Genomic DNA, 17,058 nt, shown 5'->3' with positions numbered 1-17,058 from the left:
ACAAGCAAGTCAAGTTTAAAAAAAACTAGGTTCTGATTTAATAAATGGACAAGCAGAAGCCAAGAGTAGGGAGCAGTTCCATCCCACACACGTTGGGACAACTGCAGGTGTGCTTGGGATATACAGTATGGATATACAGCCTGGTGGGGAATCCCTATGTACAGACAGAGGGTGCTGTTGGGGGAGGATCTCCCTACTTTCTTCATGGCCTGGAAAGTGCTTCTAGGAAGACATGGCATGTCACCAGAAGACTCCAAAATCCTGCTTCAAAAGGACCCTGCTGCCACACATGGACAAGTCAGATTCGGGAGGCAGTGAGCAACACTCAATGGAGGATAGAAGAAGGGAATAATTGTGTAATTTGGAGTATTCATTGTGTATTGTTACTGATTGTTGGAGAGGTGATCACTGGAAGATGCTTCAGAAGAATATTTTTACTTTATTCCAGAAACGTTGGGTGTATTATATTACTGGTTATATTATATGTATTCAAAAATTCTTTATTAAAAATTAGACATGATAACTTCTTCATTCATTGGAAAACAAATAAAAAATCAGATCCCCAGAGATATAGAGGGGTTAGGGAAAGGCTACATGTGCACCAGTTACCACTAATTATTGCCAACTAAACATAAATCTGGCAGTTCAGTACTAGCATGCATGCATGCATGTCGATTCTTTGGCTCAACTAGAAGACTCAAACAACCCATTAAACAATAACACAGTCAGAAAAAGACATTCTACTGTATTCTAATTAAACTTAGAAAAAAAAAATCAAACTTACATTATGAGCTCTGTACAAAATATCTTTAGAATTTCTTATTTTTGGGATGGAAACTGAAAAATGGCCAGGGAGACTATAAATTGAAAGTACCTACATTGATAACAGGGTTAAATATAACTTTCTACAAAAATGTAAGGTATTATTTACTATAATACACAAGTTAAAAATGATTTAAAATAGCAGTAGTCAGTTATGCTAAGTGAAAGGCAGGCAGACTGCTGCATTAAACACGTTCAATCCTGTATTGGAATTCACTTAAGCGTTTTTATCAAAGACACCTAGCACTGTTAACTTCTTCTGGGTTTAGGAATTGCACTGCATCAAATGCATAATATATCACACTATGCTGAGCTGTCATTTTGATTACTTTGTTTTCTCACACAAGCATGAATATCTTCGGGTAAGCTTTGCCATTAGATGAAAGTGCTCTTTACTCCTCACTACCAATGAAGAGACTGATCCCTTTCTTCCCCCTTGTTTTTGCTCAAAGAGGCTGTCACACATTTCAAATGAATTTAACACTTCCTTGGTTTTAGTTTCTGATGCTAACAATAACTTTGGCATGTTGCAAACAAACAAGAACTGCATATGAAGAAATCAAGAATGAAATGTCACATTTTAGAGAAAAATACCTTAGGGATTCTATTAACCACCAATAATATGATAATATCTAAACCTTGCTCAGGACTTTAAATACACAAGAATGAATAAAATGTGTATAATCTATGACATAGTGGCGAAAGTGCAGCGCTTTGCGAGTCAAAATTACTATAAACCTGTAAAGAATTATTTCAGTTCTTTGTTCAAAATTCAAAGAAATCTGTCACTGGCTAATGACATTTATTTAATTCACGTAGGTAATGCAGTCTATCTCCCTGAAAACTAAGAGGCTGTCAGATGAGGCTGGGAAAAAATTTAATTAATGGGCAGAAAATGACATAATCTGTCAAATCTCTATGGATGTGTACCTATGTGCTGTAAATGTATACGTTTAATAATCTTGTATGCCAAGGTGTGTCTTATTATTAGTAGATTTATTGTATACTCAAGCAGCAGTCATGGTAAACTATCCAAACAAAACAGACTCTTAATTTAAAATGCTATAAAATTTTCATGTTAGGCACTAATACAGGTAGTTTGAGTCGCTGCACTTTCTTTAGAAATGTGGTCAGCAATCAACTTCAACTTGGTACATTTACATTTTTTATGTATCTCTACAAGTCAGTGCTTCGGAAGAGCAGCTAGCAAAGATTTTTCTACAAAATTATTAATGTATTTAAACTTAAAATGCTGAAAAATCAACAAGCCATCTATGTGGTTTTCAGCTCTACTTCAAATTAAATAGTGCTAAATACTTAAAGGGTTTCATTTGCAGTGGATATAAAAAGTCTACACACCCCTGCCAAAATCAAAACATTAAAAAAAAATAATAAAATCCAGATAAACCCTGTCAGAACTTTTTCCACCTTTATTGCAATACTACAATCTATACAAAGAATGTGAAAACAAATCAGAAACTGTGGGGAAAAAAAGGGAAAGAAATCATGCGAAAATCTGGAGGTTGCATTAGTGTGCACACCCTCTAAACTAATACTTAGTTGTAGCATCTTTTGATTTTATTACAGCACTCTGTCTTGTTGGGTAAGAGTCTATCTATCATTGGCATATCTGGGCTTGGAGATTTTTGATCAGTCCACCGTGCAAAAAATTTCCAAGTCTGTCAAATTATGAGAGCATCTCCTCTGAAGGGATCTCTTCAGGTCACCCCATAGACTTTCAACAGGCTATATGCACACTCACTTCCAGATATTTCCGGCTATAGAGTTTTTCACCCGACTGCTTAAAGACATGCCCAGACTTAAGGTAAACAACACAAGTTGCATTGTTCAAACATTGTGCCAAATGTCAGTAGCTAAGATGGAGAAGGGCTTCAAATTACATGTTTCAAGCTACAGCAACGATTATGAAGGTTAAGATGTGGAGGTTTTAAAAGCTTGTCTAATATGAACTTACATGGGATAAATATATGATTAGTTTAGGCTTCTTTAAAAAATAGAATTTCAGCAATTAATCAACAAACTTTATTCAAGAGAGGTGGGCAAGATGCATCAGCCAGGGATGAGTTACCAAAAGAATGAGTTGGCATTACATCATCAATAGCAGAAGCGCCTATAAAAATGGCACCTCTGGACTGTCACACATGCTTTTTCGAACTAGTGAGGCAGGATAGCGAGCCACCAAATTGTGGCACCCGGCACTGATGCTACAGTACAGAATAACATGAGGCTGGTGGACATCTTACCTTGTAAAAAAAGTGAATTTCTCTGTCTATGCCAGCGAAACAGTGAATGCCAAACCACTGCTACAGTGGTACGATTTGTTTTCTCAGCTGGAGAATTTCCTCTCTTTAGAGACAGGATTTCATCAAGCACTAAGCCAACAACTGCTGGATCTGGAGCTGAAGAGTAGTTGTGGTCCTCAAGGATTTTATAATCCCCTCCTGCTTACCTAGTGTGTTATCCTCCGTCAGTTACTCTCTCCTCTCCGAAACCCCCGGGCTTGAAAGTGGAATGGAAAAATTGTTCCAGTCAAACAATATAGGAACTGCACCCTTCTTCAACAGTTGCCGCCCTGTCTCAGACCCTGGATTGCTTTTAAAATGCCCGTTACAAACTAGGGTATGGTGGCTAACTGTAAAGCTTCCTCTTCAGATAGTGACAATCCATTTAGATTGGGTTTCCACATCAAAGAGAAATGAATTAAAACTAAGTACCTTGTACTTATTGGAAGCTCAACATAAAGGTACACAACAATTTTCAGCTGTAGAGCTATCTGTACGCTGAAACTTTAACTTCTCTCACCTAATAGGTCCAAACACCAAGACAGCATATTACAGGAGACTCACTTAATCAGCAAGAATTAGTTTTGGTTGCAAAGAGATTGGACTGGCCAAATATTCCACTGCAGCTATACACTGAAAACTATAGGTGTAGGAATCTTAATTCATAGAACAATTTCATTTGTAATATCAGATGTAGTATCCGATCCTGAAGGGCGATATGTGATAGGTAATTTCTTTAATTGTGAAGTGATTTTGATCAATATCTATGCACTCAATGTGGATAAGAGGCTTCATCCAAAACTTGACTGTATCTATTCTTAACTTGAACACTCACAAAATTATGATGATTGGAAACTTTAATTGTATTTTAAATCCAGACCTGGGTAGGTCTTCAGCTATGGGGGTGGTAACATCTAACACTGCAAAAATAATCACACAGTATTTAACTGATCACTAATGAGACACATGGAGATTTTTATATCCATACTTAAGAGCATATTCCTTCTTCTTACTAGTACATTATTGTTACTCAAGAATTGATTATTTCTTTATAGATAACAATTTCTTGCCCATGATCAAATCTTACCAGTACGATGATATTGTTGTCTCCAACCATGCCCTGCTCATGCCTATATGATCATGGTGCTCAAATTACTATGCCTTACATACTCCTCTAACAGCTGGGGTCTTAACCCTCTATTATTAACTGGCGAGAACTGGACAGAATTTAAATCCAAGTAAATTGATTCTTTTTTGAGACAAATACGCTCGGAGAGGTTTCTGCAGGAATACTCTGCGAAATTCTAAAGGCATTTTTAAGAGGGCAGATTTCATATTTCTTCCACAAAATTAAATCGGAAAGGCCTCAGAGTAAATCAGTGAAATTACCAGAATAGACCAAGAACGCACCAGGTCTCCAAATGAGACACATTTTAGGAAAACACAGGCTTTGCAATCAGAACTTATCCTCCTGACAGCAAAAGAAAGGGAACAATTCATTTTTAAATTGTGACATCATTACTATGAACACGGAAAGAAGGCTAATAAGATCTTTGTTCAACAAATCAGTAATCACCAACACAGATGGAGATAAAATTCACCATAAAAATATAATGCACACATTTAGAGAGTATTACAAGTCCTTAATTTATCCTTAAGTTTAAAGAATACAAGACACAATCTAATGTGCTTTTTGATACATTATAGGTACCACAGCTAAATACTCTCAGTGCAGAAGAATTGGATAAACCTCTGACACAATCAGAATTACTAAATGCTATAAACTCACTTCAGAATGGGAAAGCACCAGGTCCTGATTGCTTCCCTGCTGAATTTTATAAAAAATATTCAATTAAGGTAGCTACCCTTAGAAGTCAGAGACAATAAAATTCTACCTCAAACCTTTTGGCAAGCATTAATTATCGTTTTTCCTAAGAGAAAATTAAGGGCTTATTACAATGTGTATCAAACAGACCAATCTCACTTCTGAATAATGATGTTAAGATACTCTCCAAAGTTCTAGCCAGAAGGACTGAGAAAGTGCTCCCTTTGGTAATTTCACAAGACCAAACAGGATTTATTAAAGTTAGACACTTAGCTGCCAATCTTCAGTGCCTACTTAATGTAATATGTTCACCCATAAAATGTAACACTCCAAAGTTCGTACAGTGCATCCAGAAAGTATTCACAGCGCATCACCTTTTTCCACATTTTGTTATGTTACAGCGTTATTCCAAAATGGATTAAATTAATTTTTTTCCTCAGAATTTTACGCACAACACCCCATAATGACAACATGAAAAAGGTTTACTTGAGGTTTTTGCAAATTTATTAAAAATTAAAAAACTGAGAAATCACATGTACATAAGTATTCACAGCCTTTGCTCAATACTTTGTCGATGCACCTTTGGCAGCAATTACAGCGTCAAGTCTTTTCGAATATGATGCTACAAGCTTGGCACACCTATCCTTGGGCAGTTTTGCCCATTCCTCTTTGCACCACCTCTCTAGCTCCATCAGGTTGGATGGGACGCGTCGGTGCACAGCCATTTTAAGATCACTCCAGAGATGTTCAATCGGATTCAAGTCTGGGCTCTGGCTGGGCCACTCAAGGATATTCACAGAGTTGTCCTGAAGCCATTCCTTTGATATCTTGGCTGTGTGCTTAGGGTCGTTGTCCTGCTGAAAGATGAACCGTTGCCCCAGTCTCAGGTCAAGAGCGCTGTGGAGCAGGTTTTCATCCAGGATGTCTCTATACATTGCTGCAGTCATCTTTCCCCTTTATCTGGACTAGTCTCCCAGTTCCTGCCGCTAAAAAACACCCCCACAGCATGATGCTGCCACTATAATGCTTCACTGTAGAGATGGTATTGGCCTAGTGATGAGCAGTGCCACCAGGCCTGGTTTCTTCCAAACGTGACGCCTGGCATTCACACCAAAGAGTTCGATCTTTGTCTCATCGAACCAGAAAATTTTGTTTCTCATGGTCTGAGAATACTTCAGGTGCCTTTTGGCAAACTCCAGGCGGGCTGCCATGTACCTTTTACTAAGGAGTGGCTTCCGTCTGGCCACTGTACCATACAGGCATGATGGACCTCTGGAGCTCTGACAGAGTGACCATCGGATTCTTGGTCACCTCCCTGACTAAGGCCCTTCTCTCCCGATCACTCAATTTAGATGGCCGGCCAACTCTAGGAAGAGTCCTGGTGGTTTTGAACTTCTTCTACTTACGGATGATGGAGACCACTCTGCTCATTGGGACCTTCAACGCAGCAGAAATTTTTCTGTAACCTTCCCCAGATTTGTGCCTTGAGACAATCCTGTCTCGGAGGTCTACAGACAATTCCTTCATGCTTGGTTTGTGCTCTGACATGAGCTGTCAACTGTGGGACCTTATATAGACAGGTGTGTACCTTTCCAAATCATGTCCAATCAACTGAATTTACCACAGGTGGACTCATATTAAGCTGCAGAAACATCTCAAGGATGATCAGGGGAAACAGGATGCACCTGAACTCAATTTTGAGCTTCATGGCAAAGGCTGTGAATACTTATGTACATGTGCTTTCTCATTTTTTTTTATTTTTAATAAATTTCCAAAAATCTCAAGTAAACTTTTTTTCATGTTGTCATTATGGGGTGTTGTGTGTAGAATTCTGAGGAAAAAAATGAATTTAATCCATTTTGGAATAAGGCTGTAACATAAAATGTGGAAAAAGTAATGCGCTGTGAATTCTGGATGCACTGTATCTTTAGATGCAGAAAAAACATTTGATATGGTTGAATGGGACTACTTATTCACCACACTGCATAAATTTGGGTTTGGTCCAAACATTTATACATGTATCTAACTACTGTATACCAGTCCAGAAGCTTCAATTTGTATTGACAACATTATTTCAGACTACTTCAAACTAGAATGTGGTACTAGACAAGGATGCCCCTGTCACCACTGCTATCTGTAATTGCCATTTGGCTGTTCATTTTTTAAATGCATCAGAGATAAAGGGGTTTTTCACAGAAAGACTTGAACAGAAAATATCATTATATGCAGATGATATGGTACTGTATATATCTAAATAAATGCACTAGCAGATTTCCAAAAGATGGACCCAAAATTAATTTCAACAAAAGTGTGTTTTTTCCAGTAAATTCTCTAGCAAACAACAATAGATTGGATACCTTTCATCACTGCAGATAATTTTAAATGTCTAGGGGTAAACATCATAAGTAAATATAAAGCTCTTTTTCAACAAAATGTTGCTATCTGCATAGAAAAACCTAAACAAGACATGCATAGATGGTCTAATCTCCATCTAACTTTAGCAGAGAGAATAAACACTCAAGATGAATATCCTCCCTAAGGTTCTGTTTATATTCCAAAACATCCACATATTCCAAAACATCCACATATACATTAACAAATTATTTTTAAGAAATTATTTGGAATTTGAAATATCCACACATTTATTTAAAGGGCGACCCCTACAAAGACCTAAATCAGAAGGTGGCATGGCTCAACGTAATTTTCAATTTTATTATTACTGGGCGGCAAATATACAAGCTATAAAAACGTGGACATTGACACACACAGATGAACACACACTAGCTTGGTCTGCAATGGAAATAAAATTCTGCAGTACTTCTTTATATTTCTTGCTTTGTACACCATTAAACACAAAGGTATCGTTAATATACTAACAACCCAATTGTTCTACATTCACTCAGAATATGGAACCAATGTAGGAAGCACTTCAAGTTAGAGAAGCTTTTATCTCTTGCACCTCTACATGACAACCACCTTTTCCAACCTTCTCAAACTTACAGTTTTTAATGTATGGAAACCGTATGTGATTAAATCATTTATAGATATGAATATAAATAATACCTTTGCATCCTATGAACAATTATACTCCAAATTTAGCTTCCCATCAACATAATTTTCCCACTATCTCCAAATAAGAAATTGTGCCAAACAAAATCTGCCCAATTTTCCTCACCTCATACCTATTTATATTCCAGAAGAAATACTGATCAGTCTTGAAGACTTAGACATCATTTCTATATTATATATAAAACCATTTTAAAGTTCCTTTCTTTCAGAGATCCTAGAGTATAGTGGAAAAATTATCTGTTACTCAAAATTTCAGAAAAAAAGTGGAAGGCAGCCATGCACGGAAATCAATCTAGCTCCACATGTGGAAAAAACTCCATTATTCGACTTACAAGTCTTTTATCAAGCACATCTATCTTATTAAAAAATTGTCCAAAATGTTTCAAGTACAAGGTCCAAACTGCAAACGTTGCAACAGAGCTCCAGCCTCAGTAGGTCACATGGTTTGGGTGTGTAACAAATTAACATCATTATGGAAAAAAAAAATTGAAATGCCTTTCAGACAGTCTTGGTGTCACAGTCACTACTAATCCATTAACAACTGTGTTTCGTGTACTCCCAGATGGGCTTAAAGTGGAGAAAGATTAAATGTTACTTCACTACTAGCACATTGACTTGTCTTGCAACAAACAAACTGTAATTGCATTTACTTCACTATTAGCACATAGACTTGTCTTGCTCAACTGCAGCTGTGGGTAAATCAAATTCTCACTTAGAGGATCTGTTCAAAACTTGTTTTAAAACCTAGCAGTATCTAATCAATAACATTTTAGAATAAGCATTTATATTAAGAAGGACTCCTTTCCCTTTTGACTACTCTGAAAGTTTTACTCTGGCTGTTGGCCTTCCTCTCTTTCTCATGGGTGGGGGCTGAATTGAGTTTAATTTTGTTAAGTTTGACTTGATTGTATGGAATATTAAATGTTTTTAATTCAATAAAATTTAAAAAAGTAACTTCTTGTTCTTGTGCATTCTTGCCATTAAACAATAATCACAACTGCAGTATGGTCAATGTAAGTGATAGAGCAGGCTGAGATTTCACCAGAAGTACGCCAGCACTACTGTGTGCATGTAGCCTATTGAATTAAGGTCTGGGATCAGGCTGGGCCATTCCAGAACATCCTTTGATGAAGCCACTGCCTTGTTGATTTTGATTTATGCTTTATGTTGTTGCCATGCTGAATGGTGAAGTTCCTTTTCATCTTCTGCTTCCAAGCAGATGCTTGCAGGTTTTGTATCAAAATAGAATGATACTTCATAATTCCATCCACCACGACTACAGCCCCAGTTCCAGTTGAAGAAAGGCAGCCCCAAAGCATGATGCGGTCTCCACCGTTCTTCACTGTGGGTATGGTGTACTTCTGATGATGTGCTGTGTTATTTTTCCAACAAACATACCTTTTGGAATTATGGTCAGATAGTACAACCATAGCCTCATCAGACCATAATACATTTTTCCACATGTTTGTGTGAGAATGGCGTATACCTTTTTGCAAAATTTAGCTGGGCTTGTAAATTTTTCTTTGTGAGAATAGGCCTTCGTCTTGCTACTCTACTCCACAACCCACAGATATGAAAACTGTCACATGTAGGGAACAACCTGTACTTGCCAGGAAATCCTGTAGCTCCTTTAATGTTGCTGTAGGCCTCTTGTCTTCTTATCAATCTTGGAGGGACATCCTGATCTTGGTATAGTCACTGTTAAGCCATATTTTCTCCACTTGTTGATGACTAACTTCACCATGCTCCATGGGATGTTTAATGCATTGGTTAATTTTTTGTACTCCTGACCTGACTGCTACCGTTCAGTGATGAGATCCCGTTCACATTTTAAAAGCTCTTTGTGGACCATAGTTTTTGGAGTATGTTGCAACTAAGAGGATATCAGAATAATCCTACATCAACAGCCAAACTTTACCTAAGCTCAATCATAGCCACTTTAATTGATGTTAGTTTACACTAACTACTATTTGAGATGAGACTTACTGTGATTGATTGATTCTAAACACAACTACTGCCTTGATTATTAAAGGGTGTGCACACTAATGCAACCAGGCTTTTGTATAATTTTTCTTTCTTTTTTCAGTAAACAGTCCTGATTTGTTTTTGCCTTCTTTGTATAGACAATTGTACAATTTTGCAATAAAGGTTTAATAAGTTCTGACAGGATTTATCTTGGTTTCATTTTTTTATTACACAAAATCTACGATTTTGGCAGGGGTGTACAGACTTTTTATATTCACTGTATGGATTCCACCTGTATTTTCAATTTCAGACAGTATTGTCGTTTCTGAATTTATTGCTGAAACACTAAACTCTTAGAGTGAGAGAAAAAAGATTTAGATAAGTTGCCACTATTTACTTCTATGTGTGATCATGTGCAACTGAAATATTCCAGTGCCAGAATGTCAGAAATATGAAATCAGTTGCCCAAGTAAAGCACCATGAAATAATATATAATACAGAAAAAGATTTTTATTTTACACCAGATACTAAAACAAAGCCTTAGCTAAACTGACTTGTGTTTATAAAGTCATTTTTTTTTCATTACCCAGGATTTTTGTTGGACCATACATTTTATAATCATGGAAAAACAAATGCCTTTATATAACTGCACATATCCATCCCATTTATTTAGTTAAAAAGATATGGGGGAACAGCACTTATCCTGGCAGCACCAGGTACAATGCAAGAACTAACCCCAAATTATAAATCAGCCCATCAAGCTAGATGTATTTTCAAGATCAAAAGCAGAAAACATACTAATAATATTTCCAATTACCCTTCCCCTGGAACATTTGAACTAATCACTAACACACATTCCAAATACTGCACACAGGTTGTTTTTTAAAACTAGGGGGCTTTGCTCGTCAACCCCTGCGTTTGGGTAATTGGATATACAATTTTAATTTATTTTTTCTTTGGAATTGTTTCAATTTAATTATTTGCACTTTTACTTTAAAGCTTCATTAAAAACACTATTTTTTGGAGACACATTGTGACAATGCAACATATAACTGACTGTTGGTGAATATTGTTTCTGTTTCTCTAATAAATCATCAGACTTTTTCTAATGTTTGTCCCTGTGATGTATTGATTGTCATAGCAAAAGCTATTCTCACAGTAAACTGTAAACATTTTAATACGAATGGCATATCACAACCTCATCTGGTGTGTAATGTTATTCACGGAATATATACATTACCTTTCTTTTTGCCTGTTAAAATTTGCATCACTTCTCCATGATCATAAATATACACCTGACCAAATTGTGTATTCTTTGAAATTCAACTTGTCGTTGCTTTAACTGTTGCGGGAACACAGATTTTCATAGCCTATGGTCTATTTTTGTGTAAATCCACGTTTTGTGCATGAGAATGAAGCAAATGCGAAAAGACTCTACTATTTGCCTTTTACTTCTGACCTCGATTTGTCCTGCTCTTTTTTCAATTACACCTAGTTCTGATGATTAATCACCTTTTGTTTTGTGGTAATGCGATCTTTTCTTTGATACTGTAGCGACTGACATGATAAAGTGTCAAAAAAGTTTTACTTGAACAATTGCTGACTTCGTAACCCCAAACACAACTTTTTAACACACTCCAACCCCTCATCCCCCGTGTCTCGCCCCCCACCACCGTATCAATCAATACCCTGCTATCAGTCTTCCGTGTTGTACTCCGCCCTCCATCAATCGGACCGAACACTCACTTAAAACCAAAAAGGCCACAACCTGGCTGGGACACTGCAATACTTTCTAATTTTACTGGTTTCATAATCTCTCATCTGCCTTTTTTTCTCTCCAATGCCTTTGAATGTAGGACAAAGTGAGGTCAGAAATAAAAGACAAAGAGTACAAAAAAAGTAAAACGTCACAAAGAGGTTAAAAAACAAGCGGGCCAAACACATGCTGAGCAGGTTAGAGTTAATGAAAACAGTGGAACTAAAAAGACTCAAAAAAAAACGTAGGCGTGATACACATGCAGACCAAGATACAGAATATGAAAGCAGAAAAAAATGAGTGTCAAAAAAAAAAAAGAAAGTTAAGATCGCATTAGCGCAAACAAACAGAAATTATTACTTGGAGAAATAACAAAACAGCGAGCAGAGATTGAATATATGGACATAGGTGATATGTCAGAAGTATGTAAATATTGTAAGGCTTTGAAGTTTAAGTCAGAGAATATCAAAAACGGGGTTTATTGGTTACTTTGCAAAAAAAATTATTTTTTTATCCTGAAGTATGGTACAAAGTCATTAAACACATGACCTTATTGAAAAGATTCAGCATGTTGGGACTCGAAAGATTCCAAATATTGGTTTTAACGAAGTTCTGAAATAAAAGTGAAACTAATGAAATAGCAACAATTCAAAGAAAAAAAAAAAAATCTTAAAAGTGTGTATCCGGAAAACCAAAAAAATCAAATATGGGGGTTGGCGAGTGCAGTGAGAAGGGGGCGAAGCCCCCTAGTAAAGATTAAAAAAATTAAAAGTAAAACAAATATACTTTATAATTCACTGTAAATGTGTATTGGGGGGGCATGTGGCACAAAACATTACCGCACTATAGAATATACTGTATGTACCATTTAAAGGGAGGCTGTTAAATACAATGAAACTAATAATCCATGCTAGGTAACAACATCGATAGGTGAAACATGAAGAGAATGTACTTACAAACTTTTCCATAAATTCATTTTTCTTTTGACTGATTTTTATACATTTTGGTATTACTTACATGATGATTAAACAATGAATTCTCTTCCTTAAAATCATTTTTTTTTGTTCTACATTTTGCCTAACCTGCAATTGCTATCTTCACTATGGCACCTTTACAAGTCCTATTTATATTCTCCTTATATAGATACAGTGTTGAAAAAAGGATTTTTGAATAGTAAAACAAATAATCTATTAAAGTTTCTGTAGCAATCTGAATTTCTTTGAGAAGAGCTTGATTCTAAGTATAAGCTAAAGATCTGTACGATACAGTTATCCATCTCTAGCCTATCACCTATTCACATAATATGATAAAGACATAATTGAATGCCACATTATTACCTCCACTTACTACCACCCCAATCCAACCGAGAGTATCACAATATACGTTTGGCTAACACAACCATCAAATGCACTGACAAAATTACAAGAGAACTTTACATTTCTGTTAAAATAAATGTTACTTGATAAGTTTTGCACCTGAGAATCTGTTCCCACAGCTCTGCTCTCCGTTGGTTCATCACTGATTTCTACATCATCCTCATTGAACTCAAAGACGTCCCAAGCATTCCACGAAGACACAGTCTTTTTGGTCTTTCCAATTTTAGTCTTTCGGCTCTTCGAGTTTATAGAAGGCCGCGTTCGACTTCTGCCTGGCCCAAGCCAGCCTACATCTGCCATGTGCTTAGAGCGACCCTTTTGAAATGGTAGTAAATGCCTCTGAAAGCAAAGTAACAGCATAGTTAGTATTTAATATTGTATTGCATGTGTTTCTTGATAAAATACATTATCCAATAACCTACATACTTTGAAAGAAAAATTAAATTAGTGTTTTTCAATATTAAAAATGTTCATGACCAGAAACAACCCAGGATAGGATGATGGTCATTACCAGGACACTGTCATACAAGTGCTCACACTCACTCACATAGGAACAGTTTACCATCACAAAGTAGCTTAAAGTGCATGCTTTTGTGAAGCCAGAGCAAACATGATTATCTGGAGAAAATATAAAATTATGAAGAAGATATGGAAGTCATACATAAATCATAATGAAGTGTAATATTTTGAATTTATGCTAATTTATTAGCAGTTTTCAATATGATTCTTTTTTTTATCAGAAACAAAATTACAAGCAATCAAATGTCTCAGTTGTTTAATTCATATTTTACTCAATGTAATTCAGCTTTCAAGCCAACAAATTGTACAAAATGTTACTTAAAAAATTACACAATTTGCAAACCATAACATTCCTCAACCCACTTAATCCAAATGGGAGTGTAATCACACATATACTGTACATATATGTATACAGGTGCATCTCAATAAATTAGTATATCATTGAAAAGTTAATTTATTTCAGTAATTCAATTTAACTCGTATTATATAGTTTCGTTACACACAGAGTGAGATACTTCAAGCATTTATTTCTTTTCATTTTGCGGATTATGGCCTAGCAGTAATGAAAACTCAAAATTCAGTATCTCAGAATATTACATAAGGCCAATAAAAAAAAGATTTTTAATACAGAAATGTTGACCTACTGAAAAGTATTTCCATGTACGCATAAATACACTTTTCAAGGATATTCTAATTTATTGAGAATTCTATAAAGTAATTATTAATTAGACTTCATGTAAGGATCAAAAACATTCAAGGTTCTACAATTTGTTTTTTATCTATAGAATTACATATATATTTAAATAAAAAAATACAAACTTGTTTAGATGTTTCAGTTCAAACTAGAAACAGAGAACTAGAGGAAAGGACAAACAAAGTAAAACCCATCGAATACACTGATGTCCCAAACCTGGTTTATATTATTTGCCTAGCAGCCTGTCCCTAAGCCTGAAATCAACCTTGTCAGTCAATCACATAGCACAGTCACTTGACACCCATATCACTAGAATGTGCGAATAAACATAAATATAAACAAAAACAGGAGAAAATAATTCAAACTTTAACACTAGAATCCCTGAAGCCTACGTAAAAAGTTATAATGCTGAGCCACCTTAAATTCCCTCCCACCTTTTCATCGGTGTCTTTGTTTTGCAAATGTGTACATCAACACAAGCAGCTATACCATCCCCCACCAATGCACCTCAAGTTCTCCCAGCTCAAGTCTACTTATCTGGGTGTGAGGTGTCTGCAATTGCATAGGGTGAGTAATACATTGTTATTTGAAATGCATACATATTATGTGTGTTCTGTGTCTACAAAGATCTGGTTAAATGTAAGATGACAGGAAATACGAGGAAAGAAATGTTGAACACATAAGTAAAACAGAAACTTTATTCATTTTATAGCAATAATCAACAAAATGCTGAAAAGAAGTGTATATATAATGTGTGAAGACTGAAGTCCAAATATCAAATCAACACATTCACAAAAGGTATAACAAAACAAATGCACTTTTATTCAAGAATATAACCAAAGAAAAAGAAAGCATTCAATTTACATGTTGCTGTCAATATATAAAAACCCAAGCCCAAATATCAATCAACAGGCAGTGGACATGTGTGCTTGGTTGATGCAGAGTTAAGAATTGCTGCGTTGTAAGAAAAAGGTTGTGGGTTCTAGCTTGGGCTTTCCCCGTTTTGAGTAGTGAGCTGCTATTATTATTATTGCTATAATATAATAAAAACATACATTTGATTTGACTCTGCAACACCTGGTGTAAGTTTTCAGAAGCTGAAGTCAACAAATATCCACATTCTTTAGAATATTTTTATATGAATATATAACATGTTATCTACCAAGATGTGTAACAAAAGTTAACATGCAACTGTAAGATAACACAAAAAGCCTATCTTAACATTCAAATCACATGTACAGAATTACATTAACATAATAATTGAAGACGTAACTTACCATAGCTTCAACCTGGCACTGTCTTAATCGACACTTTTGTCGCTTTTTGTTGCGTCCTCCAAATTTAGGTTTGTCTTGGCAGAAATCACATGTCCTACAGTCAGTGGTACGAAGGCAAGCTTCACATTTTCCACATGACCGTCGACTACGTTTTTTGGGACCATCATTGTCCTAGAACAGTGTGAAAGAAAACAGAATTCATTAACTCCCTATTCAAAATGTTTGGCTTGAAATACAGCACAACAGGTGTACATATTTTCATACAAAACTTAAGACGTATGTGATGCATCAACAAAATTCAACCAATAATGCCTAAAATTATGAAAATATAAATAAATATAAAAGCTCTTTTATTATAATGGCAGGTTTTCATAAGACAGGTTGCAGTAAGCTGATCTAGGACAACTTCCTTCTTTAGGAATGCGTTTGTTAGACACAATAAAGATGACCTTTCCTTCTTTGGGGCCCGTCTTGACACGTACACAAAAAAGAGATGGTTGCCAATTTGAATAATATAAGATGAAATATCTCGATGCTGTTTCATAAGTAAGGGGGTAGGAGGAAAACGAATATAAAAAAGCCAACCAAAAAGTGGAATTTGCTCTTCTGCCTTGCAACGTAGATTCCATGTACTCATCTGTGACTGAATAAAGACTGATTGATTGAACTATTCCTGTCTTCCTTGGGGGTTACTTCCACATAATGCAAATAAATTAAAATAAAAATGAAATCTGTGGAGTCAATCCTTATGATGAATTATATTATCTATTTCAAAACTTCCACTACTGAAACTCCTTCCATTTAAATGCGAACAATAAAAATTTGTTTTTTTTCCCTTTCATAAAACTCTCTTGTCCATCCAAATAGAAGACAGCTGCTAAAGATATTATGTAAGAATGTACACAACATTTGAAGCATGATTTAAAAATCACTGAGCAAGCCATGTTCCAGCTCACTTAGATCGATCGTCATCGGGTGCCTTGTCACATATAAATGCTGAGCAATCTATACATACTTGCAAACATTTTCAAAACCCTCTTTATCCGAAAGGGGACCAGAGCCTATCCTGGCAGCAGTGAGTGCAAGGTGTGAAACAACCTTGGAAGCACCAATTTGGGATGAGGTATGGTTGTGGTACTGCATGTGGAACTTGAGGTCTGCAAACATTCAAGTGGTTAACACTATGTTTTCTCGACTCTTAATGCATTTATGAACTTGTTAAGGACTGCAATTTCTACAGTTAGTTACTGATGTGATTTTCAAAATCAACAAAAGTCAAAAGTATTGAGTCTTTTATGCTTGTACTATTTTAGAGTCATTTGTAATGTTTTTCTGAATAAATACTAGGTATATCAGGTGTGAATAAAAATGCCACTGCACTACCTTAGACTTCTTAAGAACTGCATAGGAGAAAAGTACTATGACTTTAAAGATGAATTATATGTGAAAGGT

General features: G+C 35.8%; 1 protein-coding gene across 3 annotated transcripts in view; it reads right to left on the bottom strand.

Annotated features, from left to right (window-relative positions):
- Positions 1-17,058, bottom strand: part of mbd1a (methyl-CpG binding domain protein 1a) — a 315,995-nt gene that overhangs the window by 28,931 nt on the left and 270,006 nt on the right. For all 3 annotated transcript variants that reach the window (XM_039775021.1, XM_039775022.1, XM_039775023.1), the window contains 2 exons: positions 15,607-15,777; positions 13,216-13,455 (listed from right to left, as the gene is read on the bottom strand). In XM_039775021.1, the coding sequence (XP_039630955.1) occupies positions 13,216-13,455; positions 15,607-15,777 (411 nt within the window). The remainder of the gene's footprint in view (positions 1-13,215; positions 13,456-15,606; positions 15,778-17,058) is intronic.

Source organism: Polypterus senegalus, chromosome 13 (genome assembly GCF_016835505.1).
Source record: "Polypterus senegalus isolate Bchr_013 chromosome 13, ASM1683550v1, whole genome shotgun sequence".
NCBI lineage: Eukaryota > Metazoa > Chordata > Cladistia > Polypteriformes > Polypteridae > Polypterus > Polypterus senegalus.
Note: the sequence above shows the minus strand (reverse complement) of the source record. Positions and strands in the feature narration are given on the sequence as shown.